We start from the raw sequence: 20,274 nt of genomic DNA, 5'->3' as shown, positions 1-20,274 counted from the left end.
GTTTGGATTAAGAATATACTTGAATTTTAATATTACTAGACTGATATATAGCAACAACATCTGTTATAGTAGCAAGAAGAAGAAAAAAAAAGGCAATATCGATCAGGACCTATTATGATCCCTTAGTGGTTCGGCCACTATCTAATTGCATTGATGTTATATTCATAAAAACGCCATCTATATAGATTGCAAGAATGATTAAGTAGCGACAATATCAATACGATTAGCTATGAAATCTGATCCATGTCTCTATAACGTTAACATAGACTAATACAAAAATTTCTTCAAACTTAGTGGGTTCCATATGTTCGTAATGGATTATTCATAAACAAGCGTATGGACGGCTGGACCCACTTTTCTCCATGGAACAATAATGAGTGAGTAAAATTATGAGGGAATGTCAAAGCGGATAAGAATCCTAGGGATTTTCACATCATAATTGTTCATTATACATCGTGCGGTCAATTTTCGTTACATACTATTTGTATTTAATCTTAAATAAAAATTTTCAAAATGATTTCTGATTCGACGATGTACGATAAACAGTTAAAATGTGAGGATCCTTAGGATCCCCACAATTTGGATCCAGATGGGATCCAAATCCAAAGCTTCGGCCTTTTGTGGGTCCATTTTTGTACTTGGAATATGAGCAAGGGCAGGTAGAATGGGCTTGCTCAGTTTATGGGCTTGGTTGGTCCAATCAATTGGGCCTTAAAGATATTAACAAGGCATTTGGGCCTCTGCCTTTTTGCAGATAAGCAAATGCTCTCTCTCTGTAAATGGTGATGCGCAAAGAAAGGAGAGTCGAGAGGAGAAAGACGCAAATGAAGTAGCAGCCAAAGGGGGTAGACAACAATTTGGAACAGAAGAGCAAAAGCAGAGCAATGATTCCACGAGTGTCATTGCCATGGCGGAACGGACTCAGAACCAGAGTTCCGGCGGGAAGCAGAGGCTGCAGCGGAGCTCAGACCACCTTGAGAAACGACGACGGCCACCCGATTATCATCTCTCCTCCTCTTGTCTCCTTAGACATACCTGACGATTGGGCTCCCGCCACCGCCCAATCTGGGTTTTCTTCCCCTTTGAGTTTCTGTAAGCTTCCTGCTTTCCCATCTCTGCTGGTTAGCTTTCCTCTGTTTATCTGCTTCCATTTCATTTCTTGTAGTGTTTAATGTGTTAATGTTTCAATATTTTAAGTAAATTAAGTGGTATTTGATGGTTTGTAGAAAACCCAGTTCCTAAAATTTTGATTTGTGTTAGTTCGTCACAGTATTATGTGTTAAAGTTTCCATATTTCTTTTGGGTAAATTAAGTTGTATTTGATGTTCGTTCGTTAACGTGTCCATATCATTGTCGCCAACAATAGCTACCTGACATGTTTTATCTGTACATTTTCGACAATACTGATATGCGTAGAGAAGCACAAAGAAGTTTCAATATTTTGAGTAAATGGAGTGGTACTTGATTGTCACAGAAAATCCAAAATTTCGGAACTCTGATTTGTGGTAATTCATGATAGTATATAATGCATTAACGAATTCAATCTTCGTTTTCATGCCCACCTCAGCAAACGAGCAGAAAGCTGCTGTGATTGATGGGAAATCGATAGCAGATGAAATTAGATCAAGAATAGGCAGTGAGGTGAGGAGGATGAAGAAGAGCATTGGAATGGTTCCTGGATTGGCTGTCATTGTGGTGGGCCACAGAAGGGACTCGCAGACTTACGTCCGAAACAAGGTGATGGCTTGTGAAGAAGTTGGAATCAAATCAATGGTTACTCAGCTACCTGAAGAGTGTACAAAAGATCAACTTCTTGGCGCTTTATCTTGTTTCGATGTGGATCCCTCTGTTCATGGTATTCTTGTGCAACTTCCTCTACCACAAGTAATTTCTTAATCTGTTTCAATACTTCTTTAAGCTTTATTTTGTGCAATATACTGTTCTGAGAGTAAAGGATGCATATAGAGCTAGACTAAAATTGAAGTTATATATGTTATGTTTATTTTCTCTACAAATAGTTCATTTCCCCAATGAAAATGTAGTAGATGGTCATGATTCTCCAATTCCGAGATAATTTGAATCAACATAGGTGATTAACTAGAACGATCATTTTATTAAGAATGATAAAACAAACTTATATACTTGTTAGCTATTACTAATAAGTACTTTACCTGAAACTACCACACTCAAGGGAATGCCCCTTTATTGGGGATCTTGCTTGACTCAAAAACTGGGTGGGATAGGCTTTAAAGCCTAAATCTATCACACAATCACCCACCGATTGGAAGCTTCCCTATTTTTAGAATTCAGTTCCCTTAAAAACCACAGCACATTTCAAGCAAAACGGTGTCTGAATTGTGCTAATCCAACAATTTCAAAGTTTCGGTCACATCGGGATTGCAGGCCCATACGTTTGGTTTCAAGCTTGTGAGATCCCTAGTTGACAAAGTTGAATTCAAGAGTACAACCACCCACCGAACTTGAGACTTGACCCTTGAGCACCCTAGTGGATAGTTATTACTCTTAGATCACGTGTGGCAAGTTGGCAACTAAATAGTTGAGGTTTTGATGCATTACATGTCAGAACTTGCTGCTGTTGTATGGATGACTTACAACAAACTGTCTGGGACAGCATTTGGATGAGGGAAGAGTTTTGGATGTGCTGAGTCCAGAGAAAGATGTCGATGGCTTCCACCCGATTAATATGGGAAATCTAGCTATGAGAGGAAGGGAGCCTTTGTTCATTCCCTGCACTCCCAAGGGTTGCATTGAGTTGTTGCTCAGGTCTGGTGTGGAAATCACGGGGAAGAAAGCTACTGTGATTGGGAGAAGTAACATTGTCGGACTTCCAGCATCACTGCTCCTGCAGGTGATATTATATTCTTTCAAAAATGAAATTAATAGTAAACAATCCATAGATCGCTAATGTACAGGTATAATTTTCTTCGAATTGTTGTGCAGAGGCACCATGCAACAGTCAGCATTGTACATGCGTTCACAAAGAACCCAGAACGTATCACCTGTGAAGCCGACATTGTGGTCACAGCTGCTGGAGTGCCTAATCTGGTCCGTGGAAATTGGCTGAAGCCTGGAGCAGTTGTTATCGACATTGGAACCACTCCAGTTGAGGTAAATACCAGACTTCTCCATCCGTTAAGTTATAACGTTAGAGAATCGAATAAATACCACGATTGGATAATATTGATTAAGCTTCTGTTATATTGATCAGCTAATGGCAACGCCATAGCAGAATCCAGTTTTCTTGCACCTATTTTTAATTAAAAGTTTGAATTTGGCAAAACAAAATGACTGCTTCTTGATTAGTTCGCTTTCCGTATGTTAATTGCATATATGCATTCGCAGGACTCGAGCTGTGAGCATGGTTACCGTCTCACCGGAGATGTTTGCTACGAAGAAGCTGTGCGGGTGGCTTCAGCCATCACCCCAGTGCCTGGAGGAGTTGGACCCATGACAATTGCTATGCTTCTATCGAACACTCTCGACTCGGCGAAGCGAGTATACGCCTTCACATGAACTGTAATTTTGTTGATTGTAGCATAGTTTTGGTCATGTTAAACTGCAGGCTTTCGTTGTTTTTTTCGACTTTCAAACTCGTTCAGTGTTCAGTTTTCAGTCACTCAAATCATCAAATTATCTAAGGACTACAATAGGCTGCTGAATCAAATTTTCGGGCTGATAGCCTCGTAAATAGGTAATATACAAAAGATTCATAATACAACATTCTGTACCTTGGACGATCGCACGCCCTGATGATGAAGGAAACCAATCTGGATATCCAAACCTCAGGAGATGCGATGTAAAACAAACGAAATGAATAACATGGTACAATTCAATGCTGACAGAAATCACGAATAGCATCAATCTGGCATGAAGATAAAGTATCCACTCTTCAATCTGCGCCGACGCTAAATCAGTCATTCTTCCACTTCAGTCGCAGGTTCAGCAGGCTCTGTGACTGGTGGTATGCAATCTACCTTGTAGCGCAGCACCTATATTCCAGCAAATGAAAAGATATAAATGTAAGAAAATTCCGATATTGAACATGTAGAGTCCAACCGCGACCAATTCATAATAAAGTTTGAAAAAAGATCAGATTTTGCTTTCGATCTCTCAAAGTTGATGATAAAGTCGTCTGACCTACTTTAGCTACGGAGATGGAGACTTAGCAGCCACTATATGTAGTTGCATAGGATTATTGAAAAGAAACGTAACAGAATGTAACCAAAAGACGCCAATTCTGTTGACAACGAGATATGATCCAACGCAACTTAACGGTTCAAACTTCAAAGTGAAGTTTCCAAATAGCATCTAAGGCCCGCTTGTTTTCAAGCAAGAATAATATGTAAAGCAGCGTAGGAAAACAAAAACAGAATATCTACAAGATACCGAAACATGTCTGCGCACCTTCTTAAAAAAACTAGAATAGGAATTGTCCCAAATCAGTTTGTAGTTTCCCACCTCGCATGTGCAGAAGTTTCCCTGTAAAAGGACATATATTGAAGCCAGGACATTAAAATAAAAAATGGTGTTCTAACACCACAAATAGCCAGAAATAGCAGAACTTACTTGGTCAGACTCGAAACGTCGGTAAGGTAAAATGAGCTGTGGTAAAACCAGCAATGCCCCCAAAGTAATTACAAGAAAACAATTAAGTTAGAAGGAGCACCAAGAGTGAGAGAAAAAAAAAAAAAAAAAAAAAAAAACAACAACAACAAAACAAGGGTTGAATAGGAAGAGAATAAAGTGAGCATAGTAATTAATAACTGACGCGTCATCGTTAAACTTACAGATTTTTGCCCAGATGGATTTGTATACTCAACACTAAATCCAATATCCTGACCACCAAACATAAATATCAGTATGGGATGTACGTTGTCATAAATTTTGCATAAAGCAGCAAACGAGAAATCCCAACAATGCTTAAGAACAATACCAAGTTTATCTTCCCTTGTACAAGTGAGAAATCCCAAGCAATATATGAATTTATTGCGTCCACAGCCAATGAAACCTATAATTACCGGCTGGGTATTAGTTAAACGGCAACAATTGTTAAGAAATAAATCAATAGAATTACACCACCATGCATGTGAACACTCAAGCAAGACGTCATGAGGAAAAAGAACAAGTACCACGAGAAGATATATAAACAAACCTCATGAATTTTCCCAGCTGGAACACTGGTCTCTTGGTAATCATCGGTATTCCTATACAGAAGAAATTAACATAAGTTTTAATTCAAAATTACAGAAGATAATTTAAACAAATAAAAAAGAACTAAACTAGAGTCTCAGTGCCCCACCTTCCTTGTAATGCACCCGCAACCTCTGCTGGGATAAAAAAGGGGGAATTTGCAAAGACTTCACTGAAAAAAATGCATACATAAATTGACATAGGAAATAGCGCAACCTAGCAGCAGGACAAAGGAAAAACAGGCTTGCAGCCCAATATGACAACACTGCTTTTATTTTGGATGTGTAAGTGTGTGAGTACTATCATGCCTATAATACACAAGCAAGCAACCATGATTAGCAATTTTTTACTTCTACACGTTTACGGTCAAAAAAGGATAGTCAAATCAAACCCTTACCAAAAGGAAGGGGTATATAAATTGAAGGGCAAATGTTATTGGCACTCCAAAAAAGTCATTTTGCACTCCTCACAAGTGTATTTTTGTTTAGGGTGTTGCTATCCACACACCCGTTTTTACCTCCCACACATTCCTGTTAATTTCTGTCCATTTGATCTTATTCATTCGACTCGACGGCCAGAAATTAAGAGGGTGTGTGGGAAGTAAAAAGGGGTGTGTAGATAGCACCACCCTTTGTTTATAAATATAGAAAGTTTGGAGTGCACGCTTACTTTTTTGGAGTAATAACATCTCCCAAATTAAAACCTTAAAACCAATATGCAAGTGATTAATGCAATGACAGCGATAATAATCATTATAGTCAGGATGACATATGGAATTAAAAGTTACCCAATCCAAAACAGAAAAAGGAGTAATACCTGATGAACGTAATAAACCTTACAAATTCAGTGGTGTAGACATCAACAGCTTCTTCGAAGACAGCTAACTCTTGCTTGCTTCTTCTCAATTCATAAAACAAATGAAAGTGTCACCGTTAAAAACAATAGAACTACATCTTGAACATAACAACCTAAGGTAAAAAGATTCTCACAATTTTCTAGTCTCAAATCGCCCCCAAGACAACGAAATAAAGAGTCGTATAAGAAGCGCCATAGTTGTAAGGCTGTATAATGGTGGTCCATAACGCTGTCGTTGCTCTTCCATGGGCCTATTAATGAAGGATACAATAAGAGTATAAGATATTCATTACTAGGAAATGCAATCAAACTACTCCCACAATAAAACTTACCCATCATCATCATTTATTTGGCGAATAAAATCAAGTAAAACCTGCATCCAAAAGGAAGTGCAGGAATAGTTACCAATGATCGACAATCTATAACATGGAATCAGTAAAATATACTTAATTCATCTACAAATATATAAACTGAAGTTCCATCAAATAACTACGCTCTCACTAATACATACTAAGGCAAAACAAGAAATCTAGGTAGATAGGCAAATCAAACTGTTAATTATTGATCACACCATTAAGAACATTAACCTTGGAAATGAACAAACCAGCAGTGGATATACAGGTCCATACAAAGCATATGGTGTAGTAGGCAAATCCAGCCAATAATGTGGCAAGTAAAGGCCGAGAGGAGCATACCTGTGGAACCCCAACCAAGTACTTGACAAGCGTCTTGTAGACACCAGTTGCAGAACCAAGCTGCGCTAACAGTCTCCTCCTGAAAAGTTTTTGGGCCGAGTATAATGTGAGATGGAGCACGTGTTGCTTTTCAACTGATTGGCAAACGCAAGGAGGCTTACCTCTCCATTTGTTGGTTCCACAAGAGAGCATAACGTTCACGTATAGTTGCTCCAGAACTAACCAAAGCTTCAACCTCTGCTTGCTTATTCCTCTCTGAACGCTCCCGCTGTAGTCTGATGAGCCTTCCCCGAAAATCCTGGGGAATGTAAGTCATAACTGCAGGCAGCACATTCAGAAAATTCCATTACGACCATAGAAAATTCATGAATAACTCATCGAAACACAACACGGGCAAGTGAGAGGGAACTACCCGTGTTGAACACACGTTCGGAATTTTTCGCTTGGAAAGTCTCCAATGTCTTCAAACTGGTTTGAAATTTCTGGTGGAGACGATCAATCACAGGAGCAAGTTCAGCATCATCAGGACTGGACTGCTTTCGAAGCTGCCGAAAGAAACACGGATCAAAACACAACGAAGGCAGCATCTTTCGCAGTAAAACGACTTACATTAACTTAGCTTAGACTTACAGTTTGAGGCCAATGGGATTTTTCAAGCAAAAATAGTATCTCTTCCATATGCTCTCGATTCTTCCACATGTTTTCGTCAACTTTATGGGGAGGTTCACTCTCCAATTCACTCACTAACAATCTCTCCTCGCCTAAAAATCAAACCCATTCGATTCATTCACCATGCAAGATATTGAATTTTTTAGATTGCAAGCAAAAAATTGGAAAAAGTTGATCACTTCAGCAAAAATATGTAAAATTTTCATAAGGGTTTTGAAATTACGATGACCTTGAGCCGCCGGAGAGTGGCCGAGCAAATCGGCGGTGAATGATCGAATCTCGGCTGAGAGGCGAGCGACGTCGTTTGAGAGAGGGGGAAATTGGTATGTGTCGTAGTAGGAAGCGAGAAAAGCCCTGGTTATTGGTACTATACCCTCCGTGGAAGCCATTTTTACTTGTGAGCAAGACCAGTCCAACGCGATCTCCCTTCACCTATCTTTCTCTCTCCAGCTTTCTCTCTCTTACTTTTCTGTGTTCGTCGGCAACAGGAAGAGGGGAAGAGGAAGAAGGAAGTTACGGCGGAATAACGAATTTTGAAAAGGAATAAACCAAATAGAGAGCAATTGAGTCAAGTCCACGCCACTACCAAGCGTACCACTCTCACCTGATTAAAATTTTCTCTCCTTCTAAGTCACTTATCTCTTCTCCTCTTTTCTTCCGGAGTTGGATTTTCTCTTTTTTTTTCTTTTATATATATATATATATTTTTTTTTTCTTATATTTAAATGGTTACAATTAAATCACATCGATATTTTATATTAATTTTATATATAAATAGACAAAATAAAAAATATGAAATGAGGAGATGGAAGAAGATAGAAAGAGGAGGAGAGATAATCCTAGTCCTCCCCTCTCTCTCTTTTTATCTTTTTTCTCTCAATAAAAAAATCACCTTAAAATATTGACATAGCTTAATTGACTCCCTCCCTTCTTTTTTTACCTGTCTCCCAATAAAAAAAATCACCTTAAAATATTAATGTTGTTTAATCGTAACCGTTTAAATAAAAACGAACGAAAAGAGAATAAAATTTGAAAGAGAAAAAATCCTACTTACTTACGATTATTTTAAATTTAGATCAATTGTATTTTACTCTTAAATGGTTTTAAAATCGTTTATTATTCATTTGAAATCGTTTTTAGATTTTTAAAATCTAATGCCTAAAACCTTCTTTGATTTCAATCACTTTTCTAAAAAAAAAAAAAAAAAAAAAAAGTAGTGTAGAAAAAAAAAAAAAAAAAACCACCTTCTCTAATCACTCAACTTCGTCTCTAAGTTCTAATTAGATTCGAAACCACGTAGTACTATAATCTAGTGATATTCATTTTCTTTTGTAAATAAGAGATATTAGATTCGATTCTCGCCAAAACTGAATTTGAACTACATTATTGATAGTTCATTTTGAAGCTAAGCTCACCTGATCATATATTATCGTTCGTTAAAAAACAAAAAATTAAAGTGGGGATGTACATTAAAAGTCAAAATGGTCATTTAACAATGACAAAATCATATGGGCGAAAGTGCAATAAAGCGGAATGAGTTATTGAAACTGAAGCAAAGACAATAAAATAAAGCATAATGAGTTAACAAGACGAGGGCTTTGAGAGATGAACAAATACAATGTAGAAATCTCTACATTCATGCCAATGCCACCCCCTATTCCGCCGGCCAATTTCCTACGCATCTCCAGCTTCACTTTTTTGAGTTCACAGCGTAGCAAACTTCACCATCGAACCCACCAAACAAGAAGGAAACATAAGCTTTCAAACGGCCGGGAAGAATTTGAAAAAATTTACTTTTCTGTTTGTAGCAATGCAATCTTTGACATCTCTGCGCTATTCGGATATTGCACCTCGCGCTAGTCGAGGGACTGGCGTTGGCCACCATGGGAGCACAATCGGGAAGAATCTGAAACAATTAAATATTCTGTTTCCAACAATCTTTGACACCTCTCCGATTACAATGTTGCACCTGATAATATCTTTTATCCAAACATGGAACTTCTTCGTATTTACTGTCATATACAAGGTATCCTCGTTATTTTGGTCCAAAAATACCCCCTCAATCTCTGTCAATGGAGAGTAGTTTTACAATATCAAGTCCTCTAAACATATGCTAGGACTTACACAATAATTTGTTAAGAAGTAGACTTCCTCACATTTAAGTTGTTTAAAGAAAGATCTCTAAAGCTTTCCATACCTTGAAATTACATATTGTCACATTTAGGTAGCAAATACTTCTTGTTAAGTAAATACCATTACATCTTAATGACATTTAAGTCACGCTCACAATTCTCTCATAATTGTGATTGCTAAAATGCATGAGATTAGTAGAAACATATGAAGCTATTCTATCTTCTTGGGCCTTAAAGCCTCACTAGTCTTTTAAGGGAAGCATTTTTGCTCACCACCATTAGTGTGTTGTATACTCATCATCCTATTTATCACCGTTGAATGAGTTTAAATTTAGAAATTTGTGTAGTGGATAAGCACAAATCTCAAAATTCAAACTTATTTAACGGTGCTAAATAGAGTGGTGAGCATACACCACACTGAATGGTGGTGAGCAAAAATGCACTCGTCTTTTAAGATAAGCACAAAATCTTTCTTCCCATGAACAACCATGATATAACAAACTCATTGGTTGCCCTGACAAATTTTGAATGCACGTCTTTAGGCCAGTATGCAAGTGTATGTACACTTCCTATGACATTCTCTTATTTTGCAAGATAATTTGAAGACTTAATCTTCCAATATCTCAAATAAGGAACTGCTTGAAGACTTAAATCTTCCAAATTTTGCAAACATGTATATATGTCTAACCGTTAATTTGGCAGTTCTCTAAATCCATTGAACATAAAACTGATTCGCACGTTCATCTGTTTGGCACAAGTTCTTGGCCCTATATATATATATATATATGTTATATATTGAATGCAATTCAAATGAAGTTCCTTCCTTAAGAGGAACTTATCCCAGGGATTGATACTAATCTGCACTACGAAAAGCAAATGAATCCACGAGTCTCTTTATACATACCAATTGTTCTAGCTTTTCTCATTGAATAGGTTTTCAGTAGCATACTAGCTGCAATAGAACCTTGTCACCTGTCACTACTTTGGAAAACTTGGCTGAGTATCAAACATTGTCAACCGATGAAGTTGTTTTGTGATAATAAGGTTGCTTGCGATATTGCTCATAATCCGGTGCAATATGATAGAACTTAAGCATGTAGAGGTTGGCAGGTTCTTTATTAAAGAAAAACTAGAAGGTAAAATAATTTAAGTGCCTCTAATCAGAACGGAAGATCAAATAGCTGACATTCTCACCAAAGCAGTTTCTAGTGAAAAGTTCTCTAAGTTTCTAGACAAGTTGGGCATGTGTAACATATATGCACCAACTTGAGGGGGAGTGTTGACTTGTATTGTTTCCTATAATTTAGGATTTCCTAGTTTAGGATGAATCCCGTGTAATTTGGGTGAAATCTCTTTGTAATATCCTGTAATTATTTTTTCCTATTTGGTTATGATTAAGATTGTATATTATGCCTCTTTTTGAGAAGAATAAACATATCATTCAAAGCATTCTTGTTTCTCATATGGACATTCGTTTTTAATACACTATTGTCTTCTTGATTTGATTTACTTTCCATATGCTTCTATATTGTTATCAATATATACAAGGTGTTTGTTCAGAAAAATTATACAATGTTGTATTCCATATCGAATAAGCATGTCCAAGAGATTAATATTAAGTAAGCTTAGTTCAGACACCTCTTTGTAAAAAATGTATGTGGACACACTTGCACTAGTAGTGGTTTATACATTTGGTATTCCTTTTGTTACTGCTTGATGTATGTATATCGATTTTATAAATGGATTTTATGAAGAAAACTGAGGAGATTTATATTCATGAAGGAAACATAAGCTTACAAACGGGAAGAACCTGAAACAATTTACTTTTCTGTTTGTAGCAATCACTGACACCTCGCCTATTCGGATATTGCACCTTGCGCTAGTCGAGGGACTGGCATGGCGTCGGCCACCATGGGAGCACAAACGGGAAGAATCTGAAACAATTAAATTTCTGTTTCCAACAATCTTTGACACCTCTCCTGTTAGAATGTTGCACCTGATAATATCTTTTTTGCAGACATGGAGGTTATCTACAATCATATACAAGCTATCCTCGTCATTTGGGTCAAAAACTACCGCATCAATCTGTCCATGGGCCTATCACAACCTTTTTTTCATCCACCAACTAGACCCTCTTCTTAAGTTTCACAAACAAACTTTTTGCTTCTTCATGGATTCTCACTCTCTGATCATCTTCTTGTTCTTCTTCATGCACCTCGCAAATAGACAGATTGAGGGAATAACGGCCGTAGTCGCACATCAGCACACCCCCATCATAGCTGCTATGCACCTCACTGGAACAAAGTCCCACTCATGACTAAAACGACGTCTATAACAGGTTGTAGTAGATAAACTAGCACTAGCACTAGCACTCTTGTCGATCATGGACGGATCCAACTGAATAAGAATGTCTCCGTCATCACTCATCCAATACTGCATTCTTTTGGAAGCAACGACAAAACTGGGACTCAATTTTTTCAAACTAAAGTTGAACGCAGATATTACAGTTGTCTCCCTCCATTCACCAGTCTCAGAAGAGAAGATCTGCACTTTGAATTCGCGGGAATATTCTACGTCGTAGTCGTCATCACCATCATCAGGATCCATTAATCTCACAACTCTGCACCTATACTCCGCATTAAGCTGGATCATATCTCCTGGCTGATAATCTTCCTCGTTGTTATAGTAGGGAAGATCACAGATGAATCCCACTAGTACAAATGCGCACACTTGTGGTGGGGGAGGAAGGGGAACCCACTGGTTGTGTATGGATTGCAGACATAGTAATCCCGCTGGTTAAACTCGCTTGCGCAGCACAGAACCAAGTCATTATACGTATCTACCACAACTGGCTCTTGTTTCAAACTGTGGAAACTCACAAGTCTTTGGAAAAGCTGATTCAACGGTTTAGAGGACGGGGACATTCTTTTAAGGAATTCCTCCCCTTCTGAATTTATTGCAGTAGTTATTGGCTTTTGCTTACGATCCCTTTGGAGGTCTAGAAAACGGCCAATGACATGAGGATCTGAAATGAGAGTGCACCAACGCTTGGAAACGCACTTGCATTGTGAAACGTACTTATAAGAAGGAAGTTGACAAAAGATTTCAACCCATAACGAGTCCGGTAGATCATCGATATTGCTGTTCATCAATTTTGATGATGGCCAACTTGATGTTGTTGCTGATGATCTTCTTACTCTTATCGAGTGACAGATATTAACCGAAGGCGGTACTGCTCCTGAGGGGGATTACCGGCTTAATTATTCTGCTGCGGGCACTCTTCGCAGCAATAGTACGTACTCTTAGGACCTCTCATGGCAAAATGCACTGTTAAAGCCGGGCAGTCAGCTTCTGAGGTTATTCAGAAACAAAAAAAAAAAAAAAAAGAAAGTAAAAGAAAAACAAGATAGGTACGCATCAAGCTTGGTTTCCAATCTATACTACTCACAAGGATTGTACTGTACCTAACGAAGCAAAATTTTGCAATTCACGGTCTTGCTTCCAGAATTTCGTCTGTGGATTTGGACCGCCAACTGCACGAATCTGCAACAATATAACATGCAAAGGAAAAATGAACACCAACAACATAAACGCAAAAAATCTGGAAGACAGAAACAAAAAAGCAAAGCCAAAAAGAACCGAACTGGCAACATTAAACCAAAACCTACTGTAAGTGCACCATAAAAGAAAGCAACCCACGAGTACTACAAGTCCAATTCAATCCAAAAGTTGCAACCCTTGAGATACACGTGCAAACAAAGCATCCTCGATCAGTACCACCGGTTTCGTCAGCTTCCAATCATCTTTGACTCGGAAACGAAAAGGGGCGACAAGGATTGCAGATATGAAGAATTTGGGTGCACAAAGATGTGAAAGACGGATGAGAGAGAAAGAGATGGGTCCGCGAAATATGGGTTTCACTTAAGCGGTTTCAACGCGAAACTATTTTGCTTCAATCCAAAATCTCAAACCGTCCATCTTTGATCCAACGGCGAAGAAACACAGCGCTTTAGGCCTAGCCCAAGAATCACCCGCCGCACAGAAAAAGAAAGAGTGAAAATTGAGCGAGAGAGAGAAAAGTGAGGGGAACCCCCGAACAGAACCCAACAGTTGCGAATAAAAAAGTTGCCGACATTCTTCGATTTTTCGATTCGATACGCCGAAGGAAATGTTGGGTTGAATCAAATGACCGAAGCAATCGCTTTCGTTTGATTTGATTTGGCAAATTTCAGAAGATTCGAGATGGGTTTGGAAGATGGGAACTCAGAGAACGCGCGGAGCTGGGCGAGGTTTGTAGCCACGGGTCTCGTCGGCGGGGTGGTGGTGGCGGTGGGGGTCGGCGTCGGGGTTTCGCTTCTGGGCTCAGAAGAACGCGGCGGACCTCAGCTTCCTTTGGGACTTCCATGGCGGAGGAAGAAGAACAGACCCGTCCGGGTTTACATGGACGGCTGCTTCGACATGATGCACTACGGCCACTGCAACGCCCTCCGTCAGGCGCGTGCCGTCGGCGACCAATTGGTGGTCGGAGTCGTCAGCGACGCCGAAATCATCGTCAATAAAGGTCCCCCTGTGACTCCTCTCAACGAAAGGTACCAACTTTTTGTGTTGATCAGCTGATTAGCTTCATAATTATGGGCTATGTGAATGTGTGGTTTAGCTAATTACCTTGTTAATTAGGATGATTATGGTTAATGCTGTGAAATGGGTTGATGAGGTGATTCCGGATGCACCTTATGCTATAACCGAAGAGTTCATGAAGAAGCTGTTTGATAAATACAATATAGACTATATCATTCATGGGGATGACCCATGTGTGCTTCCTGATGGGACCGATGCTTATGCTCTTGCGAAGAAGGCCGGCCGCTACAAGCAGATCAAACGGACAGAAGGCGTCTCCAGCACCGACATTGTTGGTTAGTTCCATTTCTAGGAGAGGAGCTGATTAAATACTGATGTTCTGTGTAGAGTTACGGTTGTATAGTTCTGTTATTGCGGCAGTTTGAATTTGTTAGTCTAATTTTATTATTTGATAATTCCGTGTAATAGGGCGTATGCTTCTCTGTGTAAGAGAGAGATCTGTTAATGAGAACCAACATCACTCTTCCTTGCAAAGACAATTCAGCCACGGTCACAGTCAGAAGTTCGAAGATCGTGGATCTAGAAGTGGAACCCGTGTGTCTCATTTCCTACCGACATCTCGGAGAATTGTTCAGTTTTCAAACGGAAAGGTAATTTTGTCTCCATAACTGTTTCCCTACTGGTTATTTGAAATAGAGCAATTTTTTTCTTCAATCGCTCACCTAGATTCCGAAGTTTGTTTCTTTATAAACAAGGCATATGAAAAAGGAAAGACAATTCATGATTTCTGTGTCACGTATACTTATTTTTACTACACTCTCTTGCTGGCCTTGAATTACTACGCGTTGTCACTTTTTAATGATGCTTTATGCCTGAATGCAGGGGCCTCAGTCTGACGCGCGCATAGTTTATATAGATGGTGCATTTGATCTTTTCCATGCTGGACATGTGGAGGTAATGTGGATGATTTTACTCACATATCTTTAGCTTTTTCTTCACTTACAGTACTCTTCCAAACACAAATACAAACACGAACACACAAACAAACAACACAGACACACTTACACATCTGCACCGTTTTTCTTAGATGTGGGATTGTTTTCTGTTCATTCTACTATTATGGTCTTCTTGTCTGTTTCTCTTGTTTTCCAAAATTTGCTTTAGATTTGATAAGCTAGTAAGGGAGAAAAAACTTACTTTTTGGTTACATGGCCTTCCTTTTCATATAGATCTTAAGGAAAGCACGAGAGCTTGGGGATTTTCTTCTTGTTGGAATACACACTGATCAGACTGTCAGGTACTATCTCCATCTTACTCTCACTCTCACATGTTAATTTCTACAACCAATAACCCTTTAATCACTTGAATCTACTTTAGAACCATATAGAGTTTGACAATGATAAAAATCAAATCCAATAGTAAACATACAATTGTAGCAGAACGTCCTGCACACGCACGTGTGTGTATATTATCTCGTCGCATGAAAAGCAAATGACTTCATAAGTTACTTTATACCAAGTGTTCTAGGTTTTCTCATTGAACAGAACCTTGTCGCTTGTCCCTACTTTGGAAAACTTGGCTGAGCATCAGTTTATCTTTCATGAAATTTGATTTACTTAATCTACCTTTATTGTTTGCACCCGTTTCCCTGCCTTGTGTGCATTTTGGTATCACATAAAAATGCCACTTTGCTCTCACCATATGTGTATTATTTCAATTCCTGGTTGCGATTGAACCCAAAACTTTATATATTTCACTAATACTTCAGTTCATGAACGTCCACCTTGTATATATGTTAATTTATTATTGCAAACTCTCATTAGGTTTTTATGTTCTTCTTCCAAGTACAAATCCTTTTATTGCATTATATACTAGATTTCAAAATCCACTAGTAATAGCTGTTTCTAATATTTGCATTGCAGTGCTAATAGAGGAGCACATCGCCCAATAATGAACCTTCACGAAAGAAGCCTAAGTGTTTTGGCATGCCGCTATGTGGATGAGGTTATAATCGGTTCTCCATGGGAAATCTCAAAAGACATGGTGGGCTTGTCTTACATTTGGTCCTGAGTTTGCTTCATTATGCTTTTAGTCAGCCTTCATTCTTCTCCTGTATTCTTCTGGTTTCCTTATGGTTATTTCTTTTCGTCACAAAATTTTCTTATTCGGGAAGTTGGATATAGTTAATTTCAACACCCCCCCCCCCCCCCCCCCCCCACATTTAATGTTACTTGAACTAGAATTTGGGTCTACCAGTAATCTCATTTGAGTACTTTCCATATTTTTGTGAACTTCACTTGTTTAAAACAGTGCTCACATTTATAATTATATGATTCTTTGTGGAATGTTTTATTGCTGCAGCTCACAACCTTTAACATCTCCTTAGTGGTCCACGGAACAGTAGCAGAGAATAGCAACTTTGAAAAGGTAAATTGCAAAACAAGGTCCTAACGCTGATATATTTACTTCGGTAGCTTTAATTCTGGAGCCGCCAAGATGCGTTGGTTATTTACACATTTTTATTTTGCAGGAAGAAGGCAATCCATATGAAGTCCCAATCAGTTTGGGCATCTTCAAAGTTTTGGATAGCTCGCTTGATATCACCACTTCCACGATAATTAGAAGGATTGTATCCAATCATGAAGCATACCAGGTTTCCCCCTATACCTGAACTTCCTCGCAATACTCTTGTTCAAATGTGGACCCATGATATAGAATGAAATTTCCAACATTATAAACATAAAGCATTCTTATGTTCAACAAATGTTTTAGTTGATATTGTTTTGAAATCTGCTTAGCATGCTTCAAACTTATGGCTTATCACCATCTCTTTTCCTGCAGAAACGTAACGAGAAAAAGGCAGCAAGTGAGAAAAGGTATTACGAAGGCAAGGCTTATGTTTCCGGTGACTGATAGACGTAGATCTCTGAGGCCAATACATGGCTAGCCGTTGGGTGTACCTGTTATTTTGGTACTTTCACCAAGTAGTACTAACTTCACAGATGACACAGCTGAGTTTTGGTACATTCACATGATGTTTTTCACAGATCCTATTATCACATGCGATTCCCGAGTCTTGTCATGCAGCAATATTTTTGTTGTATAGATCGATATTTTCGGATTCAATCCACAACCTCTAGAACTTGAGAAAAACTAGTTTGATTTTCCTTCTGTGCCATATCTTTCCCAAAAAAGGAATAATCTTTAGACATCAAGTTACGAGGTAATCTCTCCGAGTTTGGTTTACTTCTTTTCGTTGTCGAAAACTTGTCCTGTATAGACATGTTTGGCATTGTTAGTAACATGTTGTGTGGCGCTGTAACAACCAGCTTTTCCATAACATGCCATGTGCATCCTGTATAAGTCGATCAACAAACAGATATGTATATGGCTATCCTTTGCCCTTCGGGATAAATACACCGAAAAGTTTCGGCTTGGGCAAGATGGTAGTATACGTATCTTCTCTCGCACGTACATATCACTTGCCGCTCACATGACGCGTCTCGAAGCAAGCGATGATCTAAATTATGTACATAATTTACGAAAATTGTGATTTGAACAAACCGATAGGCACAATGTCATGGCCAGCTGGTTTAATCCAGATTTGCATACTCTTTATGTACTTGGTAACAAGAAAATGGGAGTGATGGCTCCTCTACAAAATATGAGATCCAGTGGGGTACAAAAGTATCTTGTTTTATATGGGATTATTTTTGTACCTCGCAAGGTAAATCAAGAACACAAGATCGGGGTAAATGTCTTCCCACAAATCCGATCCAAAATAATTACAAAACCCATAATTAATTCAAGATCAAATCCAGGCTGCACCACCAAGCTGAACACGTCGTTTTCAAGCAAGACTGAATTATTTACTCGTTTTCTGGACACAGTGGCCACAAGTTCTCCACTGCAATCTAGAATTTTGCAGTTTCTTCTCCCAAAACAACCTTCAACTATGAAATCTGGAGCACTATTCGAGCTCGTGGATCCTCCCATGAACACCTCAGCTGGTGCACTTTTATTTCTGCTGCCAAAAAGATTTGATCCACTTTTCATGGTGAACACTCTGCTGGATTTAGGGTTCTTTCCACATCCATCTTCTCCTCTATATGCATTCCATTGATCTTGCAAGCTCAACATCTGTTCATTTCAAGAATGGATTTGGATAAGCTTTCATGTACCAAATGATATACAGAGAAACGAAAGTATTATTCTGATCAACTGATTTAACTCACGTATGTTATCTTGTATAAGTTTGAATTATATTTATTGTATTGGTTACTAAACATGCATAATGCAATGAAGAGAAGGATTTGATGACAAATAATTACCTGGGGTTTGAGGGTCAGCAAGGCTCTTCCAGCTCCATCCATGAGTACAAGTCCTCCTCTAACGCAACAGTTCTTCCTCGAATAATTGTCTACTCGAAAAGTTAGAATTCCGCGATCGTCAAACACTGTAAATCCATCAGTTCCCTGGAAACTCATGCTGGATCTCTTCCACACGGTGAGCACAGACGGAGGCACATGAACATCTTCCACCTGATGATGAAACCTTTCTTTCAACGACGCGGCCGGATGTATCCTCGACATGTGGTTAGCTAGATAGAGAAAATCGAAAGGTGTCGGAGAACACAGAGAGAATGATAGAGAGGAATATGAGTAGTGACAAATGATTTAGCTTTGGTTTTGCTGTCTGAAACTTGAGAATAAAACTATGTCCAAAGATATGTGTGTATATATAGAGGCAGGGACGGAGCTAGAAATTTTTTCTAGTGGGGGCAATCCGAAAATCAACTAAGAAAACCTTATTATAGTATGGCTTATACCTAATATGATAATAGGGATGATTTCAAATGATGATGCATCACAATTCCAATGTTACTAAAATTTCAGCGTAGTAGTGGAAAGTGACAAAGTGATAAGAAAAATATTAATACATGATTACACGGGAGAGATTTTTCAGTTTGAATGACATAATAAGAGCACTTTTACTTATATAATATTTAATATGGAGTATATGCAATATGAATGTATGTTGGATATTAGATACATATATTTCTTCAAAGATGACGCGTGTGTATTATATAATTATAGTTTACAACTTAACAAACGAATTATTTGAGTGGGGGCATATGTTCCCAGTGAGCCTTCATTGGCTCTGTCCTTGTATAGAGGTATGAGCCTATATATATTTTTTGGTATATACAGTGAAAGGACGTAGGTACGTGGAAACAAAGAGAGAGAGCTTTGTGTTCTCTGTTGTCTAGCTAACTGGTTAACACTGACTTCTTACGTATGTCCCCAACTTTTTCAACTCTGCTATCTCTACTATGGAGCCTGGCTGTTTTCCTTCATCTATTCTTTTTCATCATTTTTTATATACAACTTACAATTATTTATATACAATTTACAAGACTCTGTGACCGCACCAGTGACCAGCCTACCTACTATACATATATTAACAGGTTGGTTGTACGTTGTAAATTTATTTTTTGTGTCACATAATCTGGTTCTTTATGGTATCGAGACCAATTTGAATTCTTCGTCCAGTAAAATTACAAATAAATGTATAATCGTAATAGATGGTGAAATAACCTATCATGCCAAACTATCTGACGAATAATATAATTGTGTACTGCACCTTATCTTCATAAGTATAGACATCTTATAAAATGTTTTCAGGTTGGAATGTTCGATCTTTTGGTGGGCACATAAAGTGCATGGTCGAGGGTTAGGCCAAGTAATCATTTTATATCATTTGGCTTTGTGAATTCATTAGCAAACATCATCAATGTCATGTTTTCATGAAAACCTAAGAAATGCATCAATGGCACTAATGCCACAGACAGAGTGGGACTCTCGATCAATGGCATTTTGGTTCATTAGCAAACATCATCAATGTCATGTTTTCATGAAAACCTAAGAAATGCATCAATGGCACTAATGCCACAGACAGAGTGACTCTCGATTAATGACATTTTGGTTATGGAGCCAAGTAATGTTTTTGATATACCTAGAACACCGTCCACGTTATGTTATAAGACATATTAATTTTGTTGTTCACTTTTATTATAATACATAAAATAATACATCACGTAACTTGTGTTATCAACGATGATCTTAAAAATTTCT

At 38.3% G+C, this 20,274-nt stretch overlaps 4 protein-coding genes across 4 annotated transcripts; 2 read left to right on the top strand and 2 right to left on the bottom strand.

Annotated features, from left to right (window-relative positions):
- The first annotated feature begins 788 nt into the window (after positions 1 to 788).
- LOC137722731 (bifunctional protein FolD 1, mitochondrial) lies at positions 789 to 3,643 on the top strand. The gene is made up of 5 exons (XM_068461806.1): positions 789 to 1,092; positions 1,568 to 1,884; positions 2,633 to 2,869; positions 2,962 to 3,129; positions 3,364 to 3,643. The coding sequence occupies exons 1-5, from the start codon at positions 885 to 887 to the stop codon at positions 3,532 to 3,534; spliced, it is 1,101 nt and encodes a 366-aa protein (XP_068317907.1). The 5' UTR covers positions 789 to 884; the 3' UTR covers positions 3,535 to 3,643.
- Positions 3,644 to 3,673: 30 nt separating this feature from the next.
- Positions 3,674 to 8,071, bottom strand: LOC137722730 (uncharacterized). Its single transcript, XM_068461805.1, has 15 exons — positions 7,660 to 8,071; positions 7,392 to 7,522; positions 7,174 to 7,306; positions 6,923 to 7,079; positions 6,762 to 6,840; positions 6,399 to 6,439; positions 6,201 to 6,317; positions 6,028 to 6,108; positions 5,321 to 5,383; positions 5,174 to 5,225; positions 4,955 to 5,029; positions 4,809 to 4,856; positions 4,588 to 4,623; positions 4,426 to 4,500; positions 3,674 to 4,010 (listed from the first exon to the last, which is right to left on the bottom strand). The coding sequence occupies exons 1-15, from the start codon at positions 7,817 to 7,819 to the stop codon at positions 3,936 to 3,938; spliced, it is 1,323 nt and encodes a 440-aa protein (XP_068317906.1). The 5' UTR covers positions 7,820 to 8,071; the 3' UTR covers positions 3,674 to 3,935.
- A 5,352-nt stretch (positions 8,072 to 13,423) lies between these two features.
- Positions 13,424 to 17,311, top strand: LOC137722651 (ethanolamine-phosphate cytidylyltransferase-like). Its single transcript, XM_068461702.1, has 9 exons — positions 13,424 to 14,151; positions 14,240 to 14,475; positions 14,609 to 14,790; positions 15,023 to 15,094; positions 15,370 to 15,437; positions 16,063 to 16,183; positions 16,502 to 16,567; positions 16,671 to 16,793; positions 16,982 to 17,311. The coding sequence occupies exons 1-9, from the start codon at positions 13,805 to 13,807 to the stop codon at positions 17,051 to 17,053; spliced, it is 1,287 nt and encodes a 428-aa protein (XP_068317803.1). The 5' UTR covers positions 13,424 to 13,804; the 3' UTR covers positions 17,054 to 17,311.
- Positions 17,312 to 17,784: 473 nt separating this feature from the next.
- On the bottom strand, positions 17,785 to 18,827 carry LOC137721739 (protein LURP-one-related 5-like). The gene is made up of 2 exons (XM_068460761.1): positions 18,472 to 18,827; positions 17,785 to 18,280 (listed from the first exon to the last, which is right to left on the bottom strand). The coding sequence occupies exons 1-2, from the start codon at positions 18,730 to 18,732 to the stop codon at positions 17,873 to 17,875; spliced, it is 669 nt and encodes a 222-aa protein (XP_068316862.1). The 5' UTR covers positions 18,733 to 18,827; the 3' UTR covers positions 17,785 to 17,872.
- Between the last annotated feature and the right edge of the window lie 1,447 nt (positions 18,828 to 20,274).

Source organism: Pyrus communis, chromosome 17 (assembly GCF_963583255.1).
Source record: "Pyrus communis chromosome 17, drPyrComm1.1, whole genome shotgun sequence".
Classification (NCBI taxonomy): domain Eukaryota; kingdom Viridiplantae; phylum Streptophyta; class Magnoliopsida; order Rosales; family Rosaceae; genus Pyrus; species Pyrus communis.
The sequence above is the reverse complement of the archived record's forward strand: the minus strand, read 5'-3'. Positions and strand labels throughout refer to the sequence as shown.